This window comes from Bacillus rossius, chromosome 10 (assembly GCF_032445375.1).
Source record: "Bacillus rossius redtenbacheri isolate Brsri chromosome 10, Brsri_v3, whole genome shotgun sequence".
Lineage (NCBI taxonomy): Eukaryota > Metazoa > Arthropoda > Insecta > Phasmatodea > Bacillidae > Bacillus > Bacillus rossius.
In genome coordinates, this window is record NC_086337.1 from 16,071,580 (window position 1) to 16,098,570 (window position 26,991).

The 26,991-nt window shown below is 37.2% G+C and overlaps 1 protein-coding gene and 1 non-coding gene across 2 annotated transcripts in view; both read right to left on the bottom strand.

Moving 5' to 3' along the window:
• Positions 1-26,991, bottom strand: part of LOC134536301 (cysteine sulfinic acid decarboxylase-like) — an 83,366-nt gene that overhangs the window by 12,415 nt on the left and 43,960 nt on the right. Inside the window, exons 2-5 of the mRNA XM_063376053.1 lie at positions 15,046-15,279; positions 12,750-12,978; positions 5,479-5,698; positions 173-320 (exon numbers count right to left, since the gene is read on the bottom strand). Coding sequence (XP_063232123.1) covers positions 173-320; positions 5,479-5,698; positions 12,750-12,978; positions 15,046-15,279 — 831 coding nt within the window. The remainder of the gene's footprint in view (positions 1-172; positions 321-5,478; positions 5,699-12,749; positions 12,979-15,045; positions 15,280-26,991) is intronic.
• On the bottom strand, positions 20,198-20,269 carry Trnah-gug (transfer RNA histidin (anticodon GUG)). Its single transcript has one exon. It is a non-coding gene; the product is annotated as a tRNA-His (tRNA).

Consider the following 26,991-nt stretch of genomic DNA (forward strand, 5'->3'; position numbering starts at 1 on the left):
TAAAAAAATTTAAAAATAATTGAGTTCTTAATAATTAAAATATACATTTCTAATAGTTTATTCCTGATTTAATCCAATGTAAGGACTTTGTGCCACTTTTATTATTAGTATATCTAAGTGTGTCCAAGTGCGCCACACGTGGAGTGCACGGTGACGGGAGGTGAGAGGTGACCTGTCGATGCCGAGCAGCTGGTGTCGGTGCTGCGAGGACAGCAGCAGACCGCCGCCCCACGCTGCGTCCACATGCAGCCACAGGCTGTGCTGCTCGCACACGTCTGCCACGGCGGGCAGCGGGTCGAAGGCCCCCAGGACCGTGGTGCCTGCACAGAGAGCTCCCGTCGCGAGCACAGACCAGCAGGGGAAGCCCTACTACCCTGGAGGGCCCTCGGACACGCTACTAGAGATTCGGCCCTCACAAGAGGCTGAGGCTACCCATCACTTCATAGTCACCTCCAAAATCCCCCCCCCCATAACTCTCTCAGCTGCCCAGACAGTTGACAGTGTTCTTCGTCCAAATACCTTATCAGTAGAGACCGGAAAAATTCGCGAATTCACTTCGCGATAGGCTAGAACACAAATAGTTATACCTCAGTGCTGCCTCTGCCATTGGTTCACAACTCACCTGGATGACTCTGGGCCAAAGAGAAACGTCCGACCAAAGTTTATCGAATCACATGCTGCTACGTTGGGACGTCTCGCAAGACAGCAGCCAATTAGTGGGTACATTTGACCGAATGTACGTAGAACTGTGGAGTTCATCCTGCAGGTCATTGAACCCGCGATTTTTTCCGGTCCTTACGTATCAGTAGAGAACAGAAAAATTCGCGGGTTCAGTGACCGCTAAGATAAACTCCACGATCCTCTATGTACTAGGACAAATTGTGCCTGCTCATTGAATAATGACTCGTGACACGTGTTACGTGAGATGCTTGTGATTTGATACTTCTTTTGTTGAAGGTTTTTCACTGGCTTAGAGTCCTTCAAGTAAACGGTGGTCCAATCACTGACTCAGAATAAAGGTGAACGAATTTGGAGTGTAGCCTACCGCGAAATGAATCCGCGAATTTTTCCGGTCTCTACTTATCAGCACTACTGGCGCCTACCCCTATGCGCTACCTCACTCTGGGACTCCGGTGGAGGAACATCTAACCTCTCCTAGACGACCAGGCTTAAGACCGGAGCCATGTCACCACTCACTGAGTAAACTCTTCTCTGGGCCAGAAAACCCTCCGAAATTGCTCAAAGCTATTGGAGAATCTCCGCCAAGTGCGAGTCCAATTCCTATCTGATCCTGGGCCGACAAAGAAAACATCAGCGTGGATCCTTTTCAATTCAACAATCAGCCTGTAATACTACCAACTTTCATGACATTGACTCTTTTCAGTCTAGATAGCGAGGAAACGTTTCTCAGAGTATGTTGAAACCATGCATGGTTTGTTTTGTTTTCTTTGTGTAAATCACTGGCTCGTGTTAACTCCTCTGGAAATTTAGTCTTGCAATCGTATTTTTCTTTACTGGCTTTCATGTGCTAAATACTTAATATTTTGTACTCTGTTTACAACTAATTATTTCTATTTTATAACTGGCATTGTCAGCCAGGAAATAAAAATCGTGGAATCTGATCACTCATATTGGAAATGTTTGAAAAATTTAGTTCCAGAGCTGGCAATATCTTGCTTTATAGGTAAACCAGAAATATTGTCCCTCATACTTCCAATCGGAAAACAGTTGTGTGTTTAACTGGAGTAAACCTAGATTGAAAAAAAAAATAAACAATTCCAGTCACATCACCATGACTGTAAACAGCTAGGCTTTATATATTTGTTCTCTAGCATTCTAAAACTGCTGAACCTGTACATAACAACTAAGTCAATGATGAGTACTTGTCTAGCGAATTCAATATATCCGAAAGTTAGTAGTCTTATGTAAAGCCTTTGCAAAATATAATGAAATGATTTCATTGCAACTTTACTGGTGGGACCACAGTTGTTGTAAAAATATGTATTGTATGTAACATTCGACCACAGGACTAATCAGTCCCAAAGGATCTGAGATGGATAAAATTGCTGAGGATATTTTGCACTTTGTAATAACAGTGCACTCATAATGTGTCTTCATAATTGGTCCTTTATAACTAGTCGCTATATGAAATGTGTCAGTCAATGGCTGCCTCAATAGACCAAAAGTTTTTTCTTCATCCAAAATTTCAAAACATTTCAGTGTTTGTTTTCTTTTGATTGGTAAAATTCCTTCCAAAACTGCTGGGTGATTATAAAAATATTTCCTTAAGGAAAATTCCTTTCAGCTAAGAAGTTTGAATAGTTTGTTTTGCATACTGAGTGCCTCTTTCACAGCTATGTACCAATATTGCAACATCTACATAAATATAGCTCTTTATTATTTCTGCTGCTTTAGGAGTTGTTGCAAGTCACCATTTGGTCACCAAAAATGGTGCAAAAACTGTACCACATGTAAAAGTTTGATGTTTATATTTATTGTCTGGGTCATCTAAATAATTTTCTCCATTAATAACTTCTGAAGTCTGGTTTCGTCAAATATGAACAGTGATCGAACTATACAATTTTTTTTTCTAAATAAAAGTTATTGCATGTGTTTTGAATCTCGCGATTGTTGAGTATTGAGTACAAGTTCTGCTGCATGGTTGCACCAACCAGTAGTGAATCATTAAGGGATACACCTGTTGTTTTCGCAGATGCATCAAAAGCGACTTATCCTTTTGCTGTTGAACTTGATGTCTTGACAACTGCATGATTAGGAATACAATATGTGATGTGCTCATCTCCACTCTGTCTCATGCCCCAACATATCATACTTATTTGTCCAAATAATTATATTTGCTCAAAACGAAGTTCTGGTGGGTTATGAGTTGGTGTTCCAACTGTGTAATCTTTTATGAGCATATCCATTTAAGTCACCTAGCTGAAGTTCATCTTGCCAAAGTGGCAACCTAACTATGTAATTGTCAGTGGAATCCCTTGAAGTGTGGTTTTGTTTAGTGCTCCTTACACTGCGTTTCTTCTTTTGAGCGTGGTGCTTGATTTATTTATTCAGTTTTCCAATACTGTTCAACCTTCCTGTCAAGTAATAAGTCGCGTCTGGAAAAGAACTGTAGATTTATATATTATTTTTTTAATCATAATTTAATTTATGATTATTTGGATGTACCAATAGTCCCATGACTATGAGAGCATAGAAAACTTTTATAAGAAAGCTGTACATGTCGTAATACACAATTTTTTTCGAAATTAGTATTTATTGTAACTAGGAAAAAAATAGATGTAAAGGAAACTCAGATAACTAAAATGGTCATGAGTTTGACTAGATGTAAAATCAGCCGTTCTGACTATGAGTGCGTATTATAGGAAAAGAACTTTAACGAACATTGAAATGAATGCTGAAAAACACTATAAAGAAACGAAAATATGAAATGTAGTTTTTAAATACTAGCACCAGTAAAGGACTCTAACGAGTGTGGCCGTGTTGTAAAAAGGAACACGAACTATTCGCCAGATACTATTGCATCGGTGTACTTCAGTGTTATTGTTTGACGAATGGTATAACATTTATTGACAACTCAGAGGTAGATATTGTAGCAAAAGCTAAATAGTCTTAAGTCATTGAGCAAGCTGGTAACACGTAAATCAGTTGAAGCTAGTTTAACCATTGAATATATTTTTAATGCACTAACCACTCAAATAAAGACGAAGATAATACAGTTTCATCAAATTTAACATAAACTATTTGTAAATAATAGTGAATTAATTTTATCAAATATTGTATTAAAATTTTATGCTGATAATTTAATTTACCTAATGTTTAAATAATTTTTCTGTTATATATGAATGTTTGATATTGTGACTTTAGAATTATATTAGTAGTCTACGAATTTGGCTTGTAGGATTGGTATATAAGAGAATCAATTTAATTGGCTTCAGAATTGTCAGCATCGCACTTAAATTTAATAAACCAGGGAGAACACACAAATATTGATATCCTATAAGTGTAGTTGATACCTTTAATCATACAAAGTGGTGAAAATGGAATGTCTCTCTTATGTGATTTAATACTTTCAGAAATAAAATATTATCGCTGTGTTTTTTGAAGACTTGGATAATAACATGCTCTGTTCCTATCATACACTTTTAACAGATTAAAGAAAAGTTCATCTTCTATCGGTAGATAGATTCTTTCTGGCTGATCAAACTTATTATCTGTTAGTACATCATGAGAAATGTTCCAGCCTTGGATGTACATAGATGATACTGCTAGAACGTTGCATGTTATTTTCTGCAGTTGATATTTGTTTTAAATTGATTGCTATATTAAAATTCCGTTAAATGTTTTATTATGAGTTTATTAAGCAAATACATTGCTGATTCCTTGTACAGGCATTCTGCTGTATTAACTTCGTAGATTATGAAGTTGCTTTGTGATGCTGAGTCAAGTAGGGCAGAGCAGAAGTGCAGTTTTCCTGAACTGTCGCGTAATTTGTTTGTGGTTGCTGAAAGTAAAACTTGAGTGATGATTCTTAATTTCAAGGTGCAATAGCTGGCTGTTAAGCACTTTTTTGCTATTAGAGCTATAAATTCAATGCTCTTGCAGTGATGCAGTGTAATTCCCTGGATTTATAATTAAAGGTTTGATGAGTTTGGTGATGCAGTGTTGTTCCCTGACAACTGACAATCGGAAGCAGGTTTACCACAAATATAAGGTCTAAATCGCTTCCCATCCTTTCTATAAGTCTTTGAAAATATAGCCGAAAAAAGATTTATTATAAATAATACAGTTTTTAAGAAGGAATGATAAGCATCTGGAGAAAGGTTTTCCCCACAAGGTTTTTATTTAAATAATTGGGGAGAAAAACATGCCACGAAAGTGTATGGACAGTAAGATTGTTATCTTAAATATTTGTTAGTATAATTATTTTACGACAGAAAAATGTTTTCCGTAGTTGGAGATATGGTTCTAATAAAACTTATATTCACGCTCAAATACTTTCCCTTTTATTTCATAAAAGCATATGTTCAGCTCGAAGCTTTGAGATGCACTTGAGGCAATAAGTCGCACAATGTTTTCTGGTGAGTTTCTCGTGGCGAGCCTGCAGCGGGAGTTGACGGAACAGTTTGAGACTTAGTGTGTGGCTCCTCATCCAGACGCACACAGACAGACACCAAGGCGGGCGCAGCGTGCTTTCAAATTTTCTGCCCCCGACTAACTCTTCTTCCTGAACCATCCTGCTTGTCCTGTACTGAACCTGCCAGCAATAATTAAACCCCGCATGAACGAGACCAGGGTTTTCCCTGCGTCTGTGCAGGTTTCACCTAACCAGTTAGAACCTAGACCCAAGACGGGGGAAGCTACTCATGGCATGGCTGGCCAATGACCGAGCACAGCACGTGACCCAGTACGACTGGGCGTGCAGGCCTGGTTGCGGTCGGGCGAGGAGAACAAGCTGACCGGCCGTGGCGACGACCATGAAGGGCAGCGCGCCGCCCGCCGCCGCCCGCCGCACCAGCGCGTCCAGGCGCCCGGCGTCCATGCGCCCCGCGGCGTCCACGGGCACCGCCACCACGCCCGCCTCGCCCAGCCCCAGCAGCGCCGCCATCTTGTGCACCGAGTAGTGCGCGTCCTCCGAGGCGAACAGCGCGAGCCGCGGCGCGCCGTGCAGGCCGTCCGTCTGCAACACCGCCATCTTGCAGTCACATAACCTCACAATTACTCGATTATGACTAAAAATCATCAAAATATCTAGAAAATTTCTCCTTTAGAGAGAAAAACTCTCAGCACAGAGGGGAAATTTTCCTCAAAAGCCCCACCAGAGGACACGAGCTTGACCTTGACCTCAGCTGCCATTTTGAATTCTGTAATTTTGGAATAAAACTTCACATCAACTATTTTGTTTTTCTAGAAATTTCCGCCATCTTGGATTTCAACAATTTTTAATTATTAAGTAACTATTTAAATATTCGTTACGGCCGCCATCTTGGAATGGGACTCATCTTGGATTCACCTTGGAGTAGAATTCCTAAAAAATGACTAAATATCATCAAAATATCTAGAAAATTTCCTCTTTAGAAAGAAAAACTCTCAAAGAGGGGAATTTTCCTTCAAAAGCCCCACCAGAGGTCACGAACTTGACCTTTACATCAGCTGCCATATTGAAGTCTTTTTAATTTTTAAATAACACTTCACATAAACCATTTTTTTTATAGAAATTTCCGTCATCTTGGATTCCACAATTTTTAATGATGATGTAACTGTTGAAATATTCGTTACGGCCGCCATCTTCAAAATATATTTAACTATTAAGCGACAAAATCGGGATGAAATTTTAAAATTTACAAAATAATTATTTTTATAAAATTAAATATAAAGTAATTACGTCATGGAGTCTTCGGTTCGAACCCTCGCTGTCGCTTGTCCACCACGCGTGTTTCAAGTGGAACTCAACCACCAACATAAAATCCATTTTAAATATAACAGTTTCGACTTGATCGAAAAAATCTAAATTATTAAGTTCAACTCGGATGTTTACACTGCACAGTTAAAAATTCCACTTTAAATTTACGAAGAACGCTGGTTAAAAATTATTCATGAATGTTCATAAATTTGTCGTTATCTTAGTAAATTTAGAGGAACTTAGCTTAGTTACTTAAAAAAATAAGCTTGGTATATTTGCAAAACATTCTAACTGGTTAAGACTATTGCAGAAACAAAATTATTTTGTCATTTAGTGTGTCTATTCTGTTTATATCGACAATCAAAACTCTGGTAGTTAAGACACGGCATAGTTTCTACGAAGTTATAGTTATCTTAAATGTTGGACATTTTTTCGTTTATTTGAGGCGAATTCTTCATCAAAATTTCCATAAATTTACTATAATTTATTAAATTTTGAATGTTCACAGTTGTAACAAACATAAAGACGAAAAAACTGTAAGGCCAATTCAAGTTGTCTGCCTCTCTACTTTATTCGGAATTTTTCATGCAATTTCTTCTGTTCACACTCAAGCACTCCGTTGCACTATTCGTTACGCTCTGATGACTCATCATCTCGACTTACACTAATGGTGGCAAATAAGTTTCACTTCAAAAACTTTGTGGCACTTCTTTTCACACAAATTAAACTGTGGTTTGGTGTTGCTTGCCTTGTGTTGTTTTTAATTTTGTGCCGTAAGAAAAATCGAGGAATCATCTTACTCAACGTTACCGCCAACATTTTGTCTTGACAACCTGGATCTGAGCTGCGTCAGATTCGAACGCCAAGTTAGGAACATTATTTTCACTTCAACAGAATTAGTGGTGTCATATCATTGAGTGGTTACGCACATACCACCTACGCCGATTTTTTTTATAGCGGATGAAAAATTACTTTATATATATATAGACAACGCACTCTAGCAGACAACAAGATAATCCAAGATAACTGGCATGACGTTAAACAAGCGGTAATAATATATGCCTTGTTATTAGTAGTGAGGAGTCAGCCACATGATAAATATTATGGATAAAGTATAAGAATTTTTTTAAATTTTATCTTGTTGGGAATCTAACCATGGATCCGAAATATATGACATAATAGCTGCTTTTATTTAAATATTGCGTACGATTTTTAAATCAATTTCTATTAATATTTTATTAAATTTCTCTTGCCGTGATTGAACCAATTACTACTTAAACGGTACCGTACTTTCATTTACTAAATAGGTTTTATTTTTTTATAATTTTAAATATATACTAATTAAAATTTTGTATGTCATAACTTTATCGAAATATCAAAGTACACTCTAGGTATAATATTTTAGTCTTGATGAGGGCTAAAACGTCAAGCTCCAGATTCAGCGGTTTGATGAATTGAATTTGGAGAATGCTAAATCAGGTTGGAAACTTTTTAAGAAATACTTTTTTTGTTAATTACATTGCAAAGTTTTCCCTCAAAAAATACAAAAACATATTCTGCTAGCTTGTGAACTCACTCATTGCTAAGCAATGATAGAGTTCTAGTCCAAGCCAGAATTTTTTGTATTTTTTTGGTTGGTAATTTTATATTAAAGAAAACGTGTGGTGGTTTTATCCGTGTGCTCCCGATTGATCTTGTCAATATTATGATGGTTTTCTCCGTGTGCTCCCGATTATTGTAGCCAATATGTTTGCTCTTAAATATTCTTGACAAAATTTTGATGGTCTTTCTCCGTGTGCTTGCGATCATTCCTGTGGTTTCTCCAAGTGCTTCTGGTTATTTCTGAGAAACCGATATCTCCATGAAGGAATTTTACTCTTAATGAGTCATGACATTTTATTCAAAGTTACATTTAATATGTGAATTTCTGCTACCAAATCAGCACTTGCAATATTTTTATCAAGTGGAATTAAAAAAAAAACTACCATTACTCAGTCAAATAATAATAAGCTCTGAGAAATCTGAGAAACACTAACTGGAAGAACAAACTTCCTTCTACTTGGAGTCTAGCGAAGCCATTCTTCTTTTGTGATCGTTAGTGAACATCCCGCATTCCGCATAAAAGAAAGAAATATTATTTAGGTACCTGCAAACGACACGTGGCGATATATGTTGACGAAAAGCAGAACTACTTACAAAAAGTACCTTTGCTTGAAATAATTTATCTCTAGCTAACGAAATATTGAAAAAATTATATTTAAGTAATGGTTTTTAATTTAAAACTCTTATTTTGCATCTGTCATTAGTCGTAGAAGCTAACATGTACCCTGGTCCGATGTCTGAAGCTGTATCAAAACGTCATCACTGTAGATACTGTAGCAAGGTGTTTACCTTGAGAAAGAATGCTAAACGACATGAGAGAAGCGAGTGTAATTTGGGTCCTTGTCAAAAAACACTTCATTGCAGTCAGTGTCAGAAATTCTTTGGTAGAAGATATTACTTGGAAAGACATTGCAAGACCTGTACAACTAAGATGAATAAATATAACGAAGACTGGGCTACAAAATCGCGGAAGAGGAGCGAAGGCGAAAAAGATAATGCTAAAAATACTGATCTACATCATGATCATAATTTAAAATTTAAAACAAACGAAGAAAGTTGCAACCACATCGGAAATGAAAAGATATTTACACCAATAACTAGTCGTCTCCATGAAAATGTGAAAGATGGAGAACCACCTGAAGCTTACAAGGCCGAAGGCTTTGATGAATCATCTGAAGCTGGCATGACTGAAGATTGTGGTGACACATCTGAGGCTGACATGATCGATGACTGTGCTGACACATCTAAGGCCGACATGATTCAGTACTGTACAGAAGCACCTAAAGCAGGCAAGATCGAAGACTGTGATGTTGGTCTGAGACCAAAACGATGGAAACGTCGTAATAAAATAAATTATCCTGATCAAGATTGTGATGCTGACATGATTGAATACTGTGGTGACACATCTGAAGCTGACATGATCGATGACTGTGCTGGCACATCTAAGGCTGACATGACTGAGTACTGTGCTGAAGCACCACAAGCATGCCAGAGCGAAGACTGTGATGGTGGCTTGAGACCGAAACGATGGAAACGACATAATAAAATTAATTATCCTGATCAAGCTTGTGATTATCACTGGCTCGATGACGAAAGTGACCTTGTGGTTGGCGTTAAAACTCAAGACACCGGAGATAATAATATTTATTATAACCCTGCAAGGAAGATGAACGTAGCAGAAGAGATTGATTATACCTCATGGGAAGATCCTAACATATTGGATGACAGGCTAAGACTACTACATGGTTCGCTTTGTGCAGGAAACTATTAGAACATTAAAGAAATATACTTAATACTCAAAGAACTGCGGGAAGCTGGCTACATACAATAATGGCTTAAATTAAATGTATGTGTATAAACTTGAAGATAATTTTATATTTTTTCAATATGGTATCTACCATTTCTCTAAATCTGATTTCTAAATAAAACTTATAACTTAAAGGTGTAAAAAAAGTCACCACTGCCAGTCAAAATGTATACAAATAAAAACATGCAAGTTATCATGCCAAGTTCGATAAAAAGTAATTGAAATCAGTTGGAGCCAAATGAAGATGGAGCTGTTGGAGCCTTTGGAGCCTTTTGGAGCCTTTTGGAGCCTTTTGGAGTATTGGCGGCTGTTGATGCATTTGGAGCTTTTTGGAGCATTTGGAGCAATTAGAGCTGTTGGAGCCGATTAATAATTTGAAGCCTTTTGGAGCATTTGGAGCATTTAGAGCCTTTGGAGCATTTTGGAGCCTTTTGGAGCATTTGGAGCCTTTGGAGCCTTTGGAGCCTTTTGGAGCATCTGTTAAAGACATTTTTTTTTGAGGATATCAGGCAGAACATAATCAATCAGCTTACTGATAAAGTAACAACGTATGGACCTTTAAATTATAACTTGTGGCTGTACTGTTTATATGGTGAATCGTATCCGTTCGAGGACCTAGAGAAGAAGTCCTCTCAAGACATCGACTGTTACAATTTAAAGTTATGACGATGTAAAGCAATCTGTTAAACACGGTATCCAGAAACTCTGCCAAGAAGAGGAGGACTATGTTAGTAAAGGTTCTGGTGGGTCTCTGTCTAGTTTAAACCGATGGGATCTAAGAATTAGTCATTTCGCGCCTATGCAGGGCTAAATGAATATAAGATTGCTGGCTTTCGCAAGTGATCCTGTAGTAGAATAGAAATTATGTAATAAATATTATGTTTGTAAAAGAACTGCGGTGTTATATTTCTCGAACCTGACACTTGTCTGATATTTAAATTAAATTAATTTTTAACTTCATTTAGAGATCGAACCAAGGACAGGAATCGATCGAATCAATATGTAAATTAATGAGTGAATTATTTAATGAATTTTAATTTTTTTTCATTAAAATCGGATAATAAATACAAATATCCAAGATGAGGGTCGTAATGGTTTATAGAATGATGGTAGTAGATCATTTTAAGTCACTTTAAGAATTTTGAACATGGTTTATTGAAATTATTATTTTTTATATAAAATTAAATGTTTTGCATCATCCAGGGATCGAACCCAGGACAGGAATCGATCGAATCAATCAGTATTCTAATAAGTAAATTTTTTGATTAATTTTCTTCGCATTTCTAGCATAAAAATTACGGATTTCCAAGATGGCTCCCAAATTTAAAGATTTCGGGTGTCACAGTAATGATAAATGATTACTGCACTCTAGCGGGTAAGAATTAAACTAACATGTCATCAGCGTACTCTAGCCAACGATAACATGATTATGGCTTCCAGCAAACAAAGATAAGATGGCGGACATGACGTCATACTACCTGATGATTTAATATATGCTATTAAAAAAGTGGTGGGGGCCAGTCTGCCAGTAACCACCGTGCGGGAAGGATCGGTTGCCATTTTTATTTTTTTAAGCCTCACCAGGTTTGAACCGAGGACTCCTAGCTCCGTGTCGTAAATTTATGTTTTTTAAATATTTTTATCAAAATTTTATTAATTACATTTTTTTATAAATTTTAAATTTTTTTTATTAAAATCGGATAATAAATAAAGGTTTTCAATATGGCGGACGTAACGGAAATTGCAACGGTTACATCATAATCCAAGATGGCGGTCATAATACTAGATGACGTCAGAGGTTTATCGGAGGCTGTAGACAAGGATGCTTAAGCCTCCTTTAGGAATTTTTGTGGTTTATACGGCAAAAAGACTTTTGAGGATTTTCTAAATCCTAATTTTTGAATTGAAAATTTTTTGAGATTTTTTGGTGGGATTTTTTTTCCAAAAAAAATGGAATTTTTGACGTTTATGGCCAATTTTGAGGATTTTTATCAAATTTTGGCAAATTTAGAAGGTCACATTCAAGGTCAAGGTCAAAGTTCAAGGTCACACTCATCCAAGATGGCCACCGTGACGTCACATTCCAAGATGGTGGTTCGGCTCCCGGCTCCGGACCCAGGACCCTGTCCCAGGACCGGCCAAAACATACTACTAGCTTTAAAAAAAGATCGCGTCTACGTCCCGCTGCTACCTAAAGATATGTCAGAGTTTGAGACACAGAATCGAAGACGCTATTGCTTCCGTTTCTCCGGGCGTGTGAACCAAAGTGCGGGAAGAATTGGACTTTAGGTTGGATGTGTGCAGTATGACTAAAAGTGAAAATATTGAACATAAGTAAGAAAAACCAAGTTAGTTTACTTTCAATTTTATGTATGATTTTGACGTGACAACGTCTAATAAATCGATGAACGCCGGCTGCACGCACGATAAAGTGTCCCGCTACGCACATTGTTCCGTTACGCTGTGTCCCGTTACGTTCATTGTACGCTTGCGCCGCATCTATCTCTCTTCAACTCGATTGGCCTATGCGTCCGAGGAGAAGAAAGACAGCGGTAGCACACAACTTACATCTACACGTGAACTGTTTTGTCGACTATTTATAAAGTGATGTGAAAAGTTAATGTGGTTTTCATTGCTTATTACAACAACAATTTCGGCAATAAAGGTTAATTATTCTTGCATTTTAAAAATCTGATTACAAGTATAATTTCCAGTTTTTTATTCTTTCATTATTAAAATAAAAATGATTTAATTTTATTCATAAAAGTATGCAATCAATTCATCAATGTTTTGTTATGACGTTGTCACGTTAAACTATCGTCCGTAAACCGACTTTACAAACAACCAATTAGTTGTAAAAAGTCTAAGTGAGCTGTTGAAACTGGGACGTGCTGAGCTGAGGAGGAGGGGAGCGCCCACCTTGACGCCCGGCAGTCTGCGGAAGCGCGCCAGGTTGATGGCGAAGCCGTTGGCGAGGCTGCCGCCCGGACACAGCAGGCCGTCGCCGCTCCGGAAGCCCACCAGCCGCCGCATGCGCTCCAGCAGCTCCATCTCCAGCAGCGTGAACACGGGCGCCACCTCGTACGTGTACACGCTGGCGTTGAGCGCGTCCGAGGTCCACTGGCCCGCCAGGCCGTACGGGTCCACGCTGCGACCAGACCGCGGCTATGTGGCCGTATCCACGACCGTGGCAGCACCGGGAGGAACAGCCTCTTGGTCGGATAAACTATGGGGACCCGCCTCGTCAGTGAGGCGGGGTGATAAGCGCGGTATCGCCTCTACAGCTAGTCTCCGAAATAGCGCGCACTCTCCTCGTTGTGCATGGGGCAACTATCGGAGAAATTAAGATAAAGGTGTAAATCAAGTCCTTTTAAGAAACTCTCCCGGTTTTGTATGCCTAAAAATTACTCTGAACACACGTTGTTTTATGGTTTAGTAATCTTAACTCTTCTAAAAATACAGCTTATAAACTTAATCCGGAAACCAAACTACTTATCGGCCCTCAGTGAAGTCTCGAATGCTTTTCGTAAGCAGACCCCACTCGGATATCTTGAGTAGTTTTCAAATCGCGTTGTTTCTCCTGAAGCTCTGCGCACCTTGTGTGTGCCCGGGTAGGCGGGGGCCTTAATGTGTCGTTTATAACGAGATCATTAGGGAATAGTTTAGAATTAAGAAATTAGGTGGAGCTTCAACACGTCAACGTTGCAACAACAAAATTGGCAATTGGCAAATTCTGTAACCGTCGGAGTGCCAAAAGAAACATAAGACATGTTGTATGGATACGTTATGGTTCAAAATCTTCGTAACAACGAGGTCATGAGTGAAATCATGAAGTTGGAACACCAACAGGTTCACGGTGCAACAGATATCACGACCACGTACGCAAGGTAGTGTTTTGCATATAGCACGGCTATGTACGGAAAATTATCCAATGTGAGGGGACACTCCGTTTTTTTAATCGCTTTCGAACCACTTGGGTAACCAATCGGTGCTCATCAGTTGGAGACATGCCAGGGTGTTGGCATCAGACTCGCACCCTCACCACAAGTGTGTGTTGATCTAGGGAGCACTGATACTCCAAGATCTAGATGAAGAGTTGGAGCGCACGTTACTTTACACTTGCTTCTTGAATACTAGGTGTCTTCGTTTAAAGTCATTCAATAATCACTTAATACTGTCAAAAATATGAATGTGCGACAAGAATTATCTATAATGACATTTCTTCTGACATTAAAAATTACAGAACACGAAAATTTTGCCGACCAAATGAAAATAAATACCACAACAACCACTAAAATATTCAACCACGTGGTGGCTTTCATCAGGTGTAAGCAGGCGCTATTTACACACAGACATATCTTAAGATGTTCGTTACAATATTAAAATATAAAAAAAAAAAAAAACATCGAGACTTTTTAATTAAGTTCCAACGATCAAAATAAGCATGTATTGTTAGTAAACACTGATTGCATAATACTTAAATGATCTGAGTAATAAATGAAGCCATGTGGAGTTGTAGCCTCAGGCTACAGTGACCAATTTAATTTTTTTCTTATTTCACAAAAAAATTAATAGTTTTATATGTTTTAGAGGGGTCTGTGTTAGGGAAGACTCTATATGCGTCTCATGCCTATACGGCTAATCATGCTGAGTTTCAACCACGCAGAAAGGCTAGCATGCATCGTGTGCTTTTTGTTTGTAGATTGGCCAACTAAAGCAGCAGTTCCTTGATGTAAGCCTTATGACATACGCCATTGCTAAGCATATGTAAGCGTATGTCCAAAATCTTACATCAAGTCATGCAGTCCCATTGCACAAATCTTTCAAAGATAATATAGCCGAAATTGATGTAAAGACTCACATATGTTTAATATAGACAATAGATAGCTAAGTTGTGCCCAGGTAAAACCTGCATGGACACAGGGAAAACCCTGGGTTCGTTCATGAGGGGTTAAATTATTGTGGGCAGCCTCAGTGCAGGACGAGAAGGTTGGTCCGCAGGAAAACTTGTTCAGGGGCAGGAAGTGTCAGCCATGCTGGGGTCGGGAGCTCGGACTTTGAGGCCCGCAGTGGTGTTTGCGCGTGTGAGTTGGTACCAGTGGCGCATGCGCCCCTGGTGGCGGGCGACTTCATACGTCATCCAACCGCTGCCATGTAGCACGTGCGCTCAGAACTACGGGAAGAAGGACGGCGTTGAGCGCGCGAGGGTCGGTACCTGGACACCAGCTGGTTGACGAAGTGCGGGTGGCCGAACTTGACGCTGTAGGTGATGACCTCCCTGATGGCGGCCAACAGCTCGTCGTGCGAGGCGGGCTGTTCCCCCGGCTTCAGCGGCGCCAGCAGCTCGCGCAGGTGATCAGGGTCGCGCCAGCGCACCACCGGCTCCTGGCGGGAGCACCCGGAGAACACAGCCTCGCGCAGCACCAGCTCCGCGGCGTCCCGCAGGAACCTGCCGCCGACACGCCCATGAGCGCTGCTCCGGTACCAGGGTAGCAACCACAACACGTACCCTTACAGTTCCCATCTCTTCATTTCGAAACTCGACTTACATGCCTGAATTAAATAGTGAATAGATATCACAAATATATTCCCGAGTAACAGGCGATTTGCCTAAAGGCGGTTTGCCTAAACATGAATTCGTTACGGCGATTTGCCTAAAGTCATTTCGCCTAAAAGCGTTTTGCCTAACGGCGTTTTGCCTAACGGCGATTTGCCTAACGGCGATTTTTCTAACGGCGTTATCCCTAAAATTAGGCAAAATTCCTTTAGGCAAAACGACGCATGCCCATATTCCCCTGTGAAGTCATTTGACTTGAAAAATAAGATTCATTTTTTTTGTTTCATTTTAAATATAGATAACAATTATTATTAATTTTTTTTGTAAGGGGAATCGTAGAATCTCTTACATTTAATATTCCCAAATTTTAGAATATTTTTTCCTCTTCATTTCTGCAGGAGTGGGATTAGATCCACACAAAATGGTATTTAAATTTAGTGTGAAAAATGCATATAAAAATTAAGCTGTTACGTTAGTTGATCCAGTAATATCCCTTTCCCTAATAAAACCAAGAACATTTCTTGTTTACCACATTAAGGTACAAACATCAAAAATTTAAAACTACATTTTAATTATATTTTTTTAAATATCGCCTGCTTTAGTATTTTCCTATTTTGCAAAAATAATGTTTTTCCATAAAATAAATTAATAATCTTTTTAAAATCCATTTAGAATAAAAAGTAACAAATATAATAAAATATAATTCAGGCCAATATGTGTGTTTTCCATTAACAGTTTTTTTACCTACAGGTTTATAAGCTATACTCGAAAGTATTATTAATTTGTAATTATATTAATAACATTGTTTTCTGCCTTTTTATTTAAAAAAATCAGCAGTGTATCAAAAAATATAATATTTTATATGTATTTTCATACACAATTTCTTATTTTCCGCTTAAATATAATCAGAAAGTTAATTTTACTTATGAATGTATTTACCTTTTTTTATATCTTAAGCGATAAATTCAGAGAGAAAAAGAGAAACCCTGCACATTTGCATATGTTTTTTTTTTCTTCTCAAAATCAAAACCATTTTACACCTCTAGAGGAATTAGTGTGCATTGTAAAACAACTTGGTATTTTTTTTAGTTTACTCCTCATAAGCTAGATAAAAAAAATTTCTTTTTAGTTTTGGAGGAATGATTTTAGTTATGACTACTTTAACTACCATTTTATCTTCTTAAACGTAAATATTTAACATATTTAATAAATGAATTGATAGTATGTATGTTATACAGTAATATACAGTATATTTTCTTCCAATTAGTAAGCTTCAGATAAAACATAATTTGATCGTTAAACGATTTATCACCAATTTTATCCATTTATGTGCAGTCTTTCAGGAAAAAAAAATTAAAAACGGGATTTATTGATTCTATATTTCTAATATGTTTTCCAATTTATGTCCTGCTTAATAGTTTTATTTTTTAGGTTTTTAAATAATATTAACCAAACATTTACATAAATAACAACTTATTTCAACACATTTTTTTTTATTTTATAGCGTTATTTATGCTAAGTTTCTTTTCGTCCTTTTAAGCAGTTTTAATTTTTTTTTACAAAATAAAACTTATCCTTTTTAAAACTTTAACAGTAGAATTTCGGAAAGTGGAGTAAAATAGCTGAAAGTTTTTGTAAATTTACTATTCTTATACATATTAGTTGATTAACTTAATTATCTAGCTTTATTAGCTGGGAGAAATTTTTGCCAAAATCATATTTTCCTCTTTTAAACACCTGAAAGTTGTATTTTCGTAAAATTAAATAGACTAGTGTTCAGTCACCCGAAGGTCTGACGAACAAACATTTGTTTTATTGAAAAGTGTTTGGTAGGTTTCGCATGCTTCCTGAATAAAAACTGACAGACAATTTTTTTAAAACCATAAATGTCCGTTTCTAGTAATTGTTTATAATGATTCTTCCCCTCCCCCCCCCCCCCCACACACAAATTCATTGTATTTGCAAATGTTTTTTTCTTAAGAATATTATGATTATGTGTATGCGAAAATTTTTAAAATATATTGTATTACACTTTTGTATAAAGTATTATAATTTTTAATTAGTATATTAATAAGTGATTATTTTTCGACGAATTGTGGAATTTTTAACCGAATTTCTATGTTAATTATTACGAAAATTCAATATTGCAGTCATTTAGTCCTTAATTATCTACTAATGGCTGGTTCGCTAGGAAACTAAAATAGTGTTTTTGGACTTTCCCCAATATATATTAAAATTAATATTTTTGACATAAAATAATATATTTTCGCATTCATCAAGTATCGAACAAAGGATATAAATTGATCGAACCAATCAGTATATTAATTGTAGATTTTTAAATGAAGTTTTAATTTTTTTCAGAAAATATAGATAAATTATTGTGAATTTCAAAAATTGCATCCGAAAATCAAGATGGCTGTCGCCACAATAATAATAAATAATTAGTGCGTTCCAGTGGGTAAAAATTAAACTAACATGGCAGCAGACCACTCTAGCAGACGAAAACAAGATGGTGGAAGTGACGTCATTCTGGCTGACGATATATATATATATATATATATATATATATATATCTTTTCATTAGTGGTGGAAGGTCAGACTGTCGGTGGCTTCCATTTCCCCCCCCCCCCTAACTGGGTTATAACCAAAGACCCTTTGATGTAAGTGTATTTTTAAAATTATATTTTATTGAATTTTTTGTAATGATTTTTTTTTTCAATTTTTTCTCAGAGAAAAATATTTTCAATATGGTAGCCCGTGACGTCATCATCCAAGATGGCGGAGTAATTTTATTTACAATTTTAATTAATTTTTTTTATAAATTGTAAATATTTTCCCGATTTATAGCATACAAAACACAGATTTTCAAGATGGCGGCCGTAACTAAACAGCAACGATGATTTCATACACATCCAAGATGGCGGTAGTAATGAAACGTGAAATGTTTCTTAGAATCCAAGATGGTGACCGTAACGATATGTGAAACGGTGATGTCTTAATTCAAGATTACGAAATATATTACAAAAATTTATTTAATTTTTTTATGATATTTATAATTTTTCCAATCTTCTAGCATAATTATTACGGATAGGTATGGCCATAGTAAGTGTAATTGCAGAGGTTACGTCATAATTTGTTATGGCGGGTGTAGTGTAACAATTTCTTTCATTTTATAAAATGTTATTAAGAATTTTAATTTCTAAAATAAATTACATGTTTACTCTCGCCGGGATCGAACCAAGGATCGAAATTGATTAAGTTACTAAACATTTGGCGTAGGCAAAATTTTATATTTGTTTAGAATTTTTTTTTAATTTTTTTGGTCAAAATAAAAATATTGGATTTTTATGGTCAAGGTCATTCAAGATGGCCACCAAAAGCTTAAGGGCGGCTAGTCGTTGGGGCATTTAAGCCACTTTGGGGAATTCTGGTTTTTTCGAAGGCAAAAGATTTCTGAGTTTTTTCGAATTGCCAATTTTTGAATTTTTGAGGAATGAAACACTAAATTTTCCCTCAAAAAAGGATTTTTTCCCCCTCGAAATAGGAGAATTTCTAGGAATTTTGTGGCCTTTTTATTCATTCTTGAGTCTTTTTTGAGGAATTATCAGTCCAAGTTTGCTGCCGTGACGTCACAATCCAAGATGGCGGTTGACTCCTCGCTCCTCCAGCCTAATGCCAGGCGCAGGATGCCCATTTGTATACTACTAATACACAATTTAAAATGTATTTGGTATTACCTTTTCTGTAAATAAACCACTTTTTTTAGATGGTTAGGCACCTATGGATTTAGTGCTTGTTTTATAATTTAATTTAATTTAAAAAAGTTCATACGTCGCTATTCTTTATTCAGCTCTTTATCAACTTTATTTAGTATACCGATTTTCTTTGGTTTCCAAGACATCCCTTAGTTAAAACAGAATTTTTAATTATACGTAGAGTTTTCAAAGGAATTAATTTTTTTTTTATGAGAATTTGTATCTACGTAGACGCTGCTCCCGACTGAACGTCTGAATTGTGATCACTATCCCGGTATGAGTAGTGACCACTCCATCTGTCATTCATCGGGCTTGTTGATTGACTGGCTGTCCCTTACGCGAGGCAGCTGGCTCCACTGAGCATCAGCCTCATCCAGTGGCGACCCAAGCATTCGGGCTGGAGGAGGTTTGGGAAGCGGGACTTTTTGTGAAAGAGAGGAATTGACTCTGTGAATATCGGTTGGTTTACCGAGTTAATACGTTAATGTATGCAGTTAAACTGCAGGCAGCAATGTACCTTCTACGTATGTGATTTAATTTTTGCTTAATTGGACATCAAAGAAATACTAGCTGCAATTATCCGCTACGCTGGGTTTGTTGGTCGTAAATTTAATTATTTATACCTAATACAGTTTTTTGTATAAAATACATACGTTAAAAGACTTTTGTTTTGTTTTTTTTATTTATTTTTTTTTACTTAAATATCTTTCATACTGGGTATACACACATACCTCAAATATACTAAAAGTTTTATTAAATTTAATTCTTTTACACTAAATTATATGTTTTTTCGTCTGGTGCATACACAAAGACATTTTATTCGTACACGTTTTCAATGAAAAAACAAATGAAGCCCGTGCGTCATATTTCGTCTTATATAGTCTCAGAAACCATTTCCACTACTCACACATAATTTCCGACTGTTCTATAAAATCATGGAAAATTCTTTCTTATGCTTTAGGCAATTTTGTTATTAAAAACTACATTAAAAGATATGTTTGCTTACTGAAATAAGAAGTTAATAAAATAAAACGTTTTAAAAAAAATTACTCTCTTGCCGTGACCAGGATTCGAACCTGGGTTATTGCGGCCACAACGCAATGTACTAACCACTATACGATCACGGCTACAGATTCGTTGGAAGTAGATTGCTTCTGCTCGGTTTTATCTGCACCTGGTGATCAGCGAGCCGTGAACTGGTCGCGCTAGTGGCTTTGTCGCTCGCTGCTGTTGGCCGGCGCTAACAAGACGTGACTCTGAGCTTTCTCCTGCTGCTTCTAGATCGCGCCATTCTTCCGAAGCTCAGTTCGTGTTTCTGACACCACCCGTACCACGTCTGTCACAAACTAAGATGGTTCATACTCGATATTCAAGAACGAGTGTTTCGCTAGTAATTCGAACTCGTCCCAGGGTAACGGAAGGGGGCTCATTCGACTGCGTCCACGGGCTAGGTTGTATTTAAGATTTTTGTGGTGAGAGGTAACCCTCCAAAGGTCAAAATTGGTCTTAGAATAATTTCTGCAGCCGGTATGATCTGTGGATTGTGCTTAGTTGTGGTGTGTGTGTCTTCTATGGCCTAGCAAGAGCAAGAGCAAGATTCCCCTGCACGTGATGTGCTGCGGACTGGTCATGTGGTAAACTTAGTACCAAGTCTTGCCTTATTTGTCAGACATAAACTGGATAGTTAAACGAAATTAACCATATGGAAATCTAGAATTAATATTTTGTTATTTGTCGCAGACGCATTGAAAATTTAAATGGTTGTTATACCTTAAACTACTGTTTTAATACATAGGTTTTGTTTAGTTTTACGTATTTTTTGTATCATAAACTATTTTGACGTGATGATATTTTGTTTTCAAATATTATAGGGGAAAAAGTAATTTAATTTTATAGCCCAGGCAAACTGTAAAAAAAAAAAAAAAAGGGAAACTCGTTGCAAAGAAAATCCAGTAGTTGGTTTTATTATCGCTCCTACGTTTTTTTTTTTTGATATGCTGAAACCTAATATATTTCGTGGTGCGTTTCAAGATATTTAAAACAAAAAATTAATAATTTTTTGCAGTTTTTTTTTATGGTTTTTCGTTTATAATGTAAAAACATGTGTTATAGCGAAAAAAAAAAAAAACTCGTACCTTATATAAGGTACACTAAAATTTCCACAATTTGAGCTCAACCACAGCTATCTAGAGTTAAAAGTTCCCGAGATACGATACTATAAATAATTGTAATTTTTTTCCAAAAAGCGAAAATTTTAATTTTGGGTCAAATTATGAGCCAAATATTGGGGAAAATATTGATCCTACGAGGAAAAGTTTAAGTGACTAAGTTGTAGAAAATCTATTTGGCTTTAATTCAAGCACAAAATAATGCCTGTTTACCCTATTGTTGACACATAAAAAAAAAAAGCTAAAAAATATATAAAATGGGATGATGCGATGATTTGTTCTATTTGTTATATTCTAAAGTGAAAACTTCTCTAAAAATTTATATCTTCATTTTGCACAGCTTTATAGGCCTATTATTCTATTTAAATAATATAATATATAATTACATAAAATATATCTTCATTATTATAAAACTGTAGTTGGACTCTTTCTTCGAGGTTAACGCAAAAAATACGAAACAAATATTAATGAAACCATGCTTCTTAAAAAGCTTATAATTAGACGCATATCTTGCTTCGATGATGAGAGCCGGATATATAACAATAAAACGGCATTTTTCTACAACCAAGTGCAACAAATATTACGTGAGCTCCTATTCCAAGTTCATTCATATTAAATGGGGACAGTTTTGAGTGGCCATTGCACCGGATGCCAATCGGGCGGGGCTGTATTCTTGCATATAAAAATGAATGTTTGTGTGTTCTTCTTCTATATGCTCACGCATCGTTCATCCGATTGTGTTGAAACTTTGCACACCTTCTTCTATATGCTCACGCATCGTTCATCCGATTGTGTTGAAACTTTGCACACCTTCTTTTATTTGCTCACGCATCGTTCATCCGATTGTGTTGAAACTTTGCACTTTTTCTTTTATATGCTCACGCATCGTTCATCCGATTGTATTGAAACTTTGCACAACTTCTTTAGCCTATATGCTCATGCATCGTTCATCCGATTGTGTTGAAACTTTGCACTCCATCTTTTATATGCACACGCATTGTTCATACGATTTGTTGAAACTTTGCACACCTTCTTTTATATGCTCACGCATCGTTCATCCGATAGTGTTGATACCTTAGACACCTTCTTTTATATGCTCACGCATCGTTCATCCGATTTTGTTGAAACTTTGCACACTTGATCTTAGAAACAATGGTAAAAGGCCACTGTCTAGGTGAGATTTCGATAAAACAATACCTAAAGAATAATTGAATAATTCATGTTGGAATCTCGCCATTCCATCGTATTAGTATATAGAATAACCATGAATAAATGCGGGCTGTTAAATGTAGTTCACTCGGCACAAGACAAAGTGTGCGCGTTGCATGCAATCGGAGAGATAACGATATCGAAATTGGACTTTGCAACGCACTCTGTTCAGTAATCAACTTAGCCAAATATGAATGAGCTGTAGATAAAGACTATAAGATTAAAAACGTCTTTGAAAGAATCATTACACATCAACAATTTCGTGTTAATGTTAATAAAATAAGTGGGGACGCTGAATTGCGCCCCATTGGAAAGGGCGCCTTTCAGATTTTTTCAAGCACACACACAATTATTTAAATCCTGATAAGCTGCCTTTCCAGAGTTGGCTGTTCGCTTTGCTTTAAGCGAAAGAAAACTCTGAATTGTGCCCCATCGGAAAGGCCGCCTTTCAGGTTTTTTCCTTGTACGCATACAGTCCGTAAAATCCTGATGGGCTGCCTTTCCAGAGTTGGCTGTTCGCCTTGTTTTAAGCGAAAGAAAACCCTGAATTGTGCCCCATCGGAAAGGCCGCCTTTCAGGTTTTTTCCTTGTACGCATACAGTCCGTAAAATCCTGATGGGCTGCCTTTCCAGAGTTGGCTGTTTGCCTTGTTTAAAGCGAAAAAAAAACCCTGAATTGTGCCCCATCGGAAAGGCCGCCTTTCAGGTTTTTTCCTTGTACGCATACAGTCCGTAAAATCCTGATGGGCTGCCTTTCAAGAGTTGGCTGTTCGCCTTGTTTAAAGCGAAAAAAAAAACCTGAATTGTGCCCCATCGGAAAGGCCGCCTTTCAGGTTTTTTCCTTGTACGCATACAGTCCGTAAAATCCTGATGGGCTGCCTTTCCAGAGTTGGCTGTTCGCCTTGTTTTAAGCGAAAGAAAACCCTGAATTTTGCCCCATGGAAAGGCCGCCTTTCAGGTTTTTTCCTTGTACGCATACAGTCTGTAAAATCCTGATGGGCTGCCTTTCCAGAGTTGGCTGTTCGCCTTGTTTTAAGCGAAAGAAAACCCTCAATTGTGCCCCATCGGAAAGGCCGCCTTTAAGTTTTTTCTTTTACGCAATGAGTTCGTAAAATCCTAATGGGCAGTTTATACTTTTTATTTTATTCCAAGACAATTTTGAATTGTTCGCTATTGTTGAATTATCGGCGCAGATGAAACCCTTTTACACACAAAATGCAATCAATGTATGTCTGTACAAATTAATATTTATCTTATGGTGTACGACAAAACGAACCATTTTAGTTTCCTTGTAATATTTTATTTATGCATTATAGTTATCTGCTGACTGATGTCTACCATCAGAAACAATATCGACGCTTATACAATCGCCCAAGAGATCATAAAGCTATATGTGAAGGAAATGCAAAGCAAATAAAATTATAATGCAACTTTTTGCTAGGTACTATTACAGAATAAGACCACGGGGCGTGAGGACATCCAGTGGGCATTACAGCGACTTGTACAGCCGTAGATGTGCACACAGGCACACGACAGCTTTGTTGTCGACATTCGGTGAGGGATAGTAGAGAGCTTTTATATAGATTGCCGTGACAACTTGTCTATGTTCTTGCGGGTTTGTGGAAGTAGTTTTGCATTTTTCTTGGCTATAGTGGGGTTTAAACTGTGTAACGCAGAAGGCCTACTCACCATAATTGTAACTTACATTCTTGCACCCAAAAATGTGAAAATGGGCGATGCCATGTAAAGTTAATGAAATAGAACAAAGTTTAAAGAAATCAAGTCTATGTGAAAGCGTCTTAATGCAGGATTATGGCCAGTAATTATAACATACAAAATGAAGTGTACTCGCCGATAAACTAAGCTCTAAGCTCTCTATTTGTGTGTATAAAATATATATACACACACATACTCCACGGTACCAGGTTTTCGCAAAAGCTGCTGCGTGGATTACTGTATCTGCTCCCATAACAGCTTATATCATAGAGATCGTCAGACCAAGAGCAGATTTCGCAGCAGGTATGACGATATAGCATGCTTTATTTTCTCCTGGAGGTGAACAGGGTTGAAAAATGTTTAAATCATTTTATTTTTAACTCCCTAAGCTATGCAGTTATGGTACTGCTGTTTGGTTAAAAAAATTGCTAAATTAAAATACCTAAAAAAATGTTATAGTATTTTGGAAATTCTAAAATTAAGGGAGTGAAAAGGGGCGAAAACTGTCTTTGCAATTTCCTTAAAATCTTCCTCTAAATCTCCATAACCTGGGCAGAACTCGCTATGCTTTTTGGTTTCAAACATTGTTGATTTAAATACCTAAAAAAAATTATTTTCAGGATTTATAATGAATTTTAAATGGTCGTATTAAAGATTTCTGGTGGAGAATCGAATTTCATAACCGTGGAAGCCCTCATATTCACAAGGTAGTTTGGGTGTTCACATTATTCAACCTAAATCTGTGCAATTCCCGATAAATTTTAGTCACGGCACTGCAGAACTAAATTATGAATTATATTATGCTAGGCTTGCGCCGTACACAAAATGCAAGGTAGCACTGTCGAACACGTCGTCATGTACTAAGGTTCAAAGCTCTTGCTGGTCAAGCCATATGTGGCCCTAAGTAGAGTAAATTCGTAAGAAGGTCTACTTATTGATGAATTATACTGCACAAAAGTGATTTACAAACGACCAGTCAATATCGACGCTCTAAATGAAATGAACAGATTAAGAAACATTTCGATATTTACAAGGATAACTAAAAAATCCTACTAATATAATAAACGCGAAAGTTTGTAAGTATGGATAGTAGTGTGTTTTGGGGGCTACTGGATCAGGATGCAGGATGTGGAGCCGGGAGCCGGTGTCCGCCATCTTGGATTCTGACGTCACGGCGGCCATCTTGGATTGTGACGTCACGGCGGCCATTTTGGATCCGCCATCTTGGATCCGCCATCTTGGATCCGCCATTTTGGATGACTTCATTGTGTTCTCGAAAATTCCGGCGATGTGTTTTCCGCCATTTTGAATGATGACGTCACCGTTGCAATTTTCGTTACGGTCGCCATCTTTAACTTTTTTATTTATTATCCGATTTTAATGAAAATTTTTAAAAAATTATAAAAAAAAACTTAATAATAAAATTTTAATAAAATACTTATAAAAATCATACATTAACGACACGGAGTTTGGAGTCCTCAATTCGAACCCGACGGGTGCAAAAAAAATTAAAAATGGCGACAGGCTCCTTCCTCAATGACGGCTGCTGGCAGACTGACTTACCCCCACCACTTTTTTTTTCAAAGCATATATATCTTCACCTAGTATGACGTCATGTCTGCCATCTTTAAATTTGGTCGACATCTTGAAAATATTTATTTATTATCCGATTTTAATGAAAAAAATTCCAAAATTCATCAAAAAATTAATGTATTTGAATTCTGTTTGATTATATCGATGTACGTCCTTGGTTCGATTCCCGACGAGAGTAAACGGTCGATCCTTCCTCCATGAAAGCTACCTAGACTGATCTACCACAAGCAGTACCAAGGTATATATCATCAACAGGTATGACATCATGTCCGCCATCTTGTCTATATCCGCTGGAGACCACCATCTTGTTTTTCATCTGCTAGAGTGTGCCGATACCATGTAGTATAATTATCTGGTCACCATACTTTTGTCCTCAACTGTTGACATTGATCATTGACCTTGACCTTTGACCTTGACCTTGGCCTTTGACCTTCACCTTGGCCTTTGACCTATACCTTGGCCTTTGACCTTGACCTTGAAATTTGACCTTGACCTTGTAATTTGACCTTGACCTTGAACTTTACCTTGGCCTTGATTTTTGACCTTGACCTTGAAATTTGACCTTGACCTTGAAAATTGACATTGACCTTGACCTTTGACCTTTACCTTGAACTTTGACCTTGAGCTTGAAATTTGACCTTGACCTTGGAATTTGACCTTGACCTTGAAATTTGACCTTGACCTTGAAATTTGACCTTGACCTTGGAATTTGACCTTGACCTTGAAATTTGACCTTGACCTTGAAATTTGACCTTGACCTTTGACCGAGACCTTGGAATTTGACCTTGACCTTGAAATTTGACCCTCACCTTGAAATTTGACCTTGACCTTAAAATTTGACCTTGACCTTCAAATTTGACCTTGACCTTCAAATTTGACTTTGTCCTTGAAATTTGACTTTGTCCTTGTCGACCATCATGGATCCGACATTTTATGTTCAGTACATGCTACCAGGAGCTACCACCTGCTGGAGTACGCCATCTTGTGTGTGTACTTGTATTATAGAGTACATTTCCATCTGGATAATTTTATTCTAACCCACTTCAGTGCAGTAATCATTTATTACGGAGGTGCCCCCCGCCATCTTGAAATTCGGACGCCATCTTTAAATCATGTAATAATGTAGCTAGAAAAGCGGGAAAAAATCCAAAATTCATCAAAAAA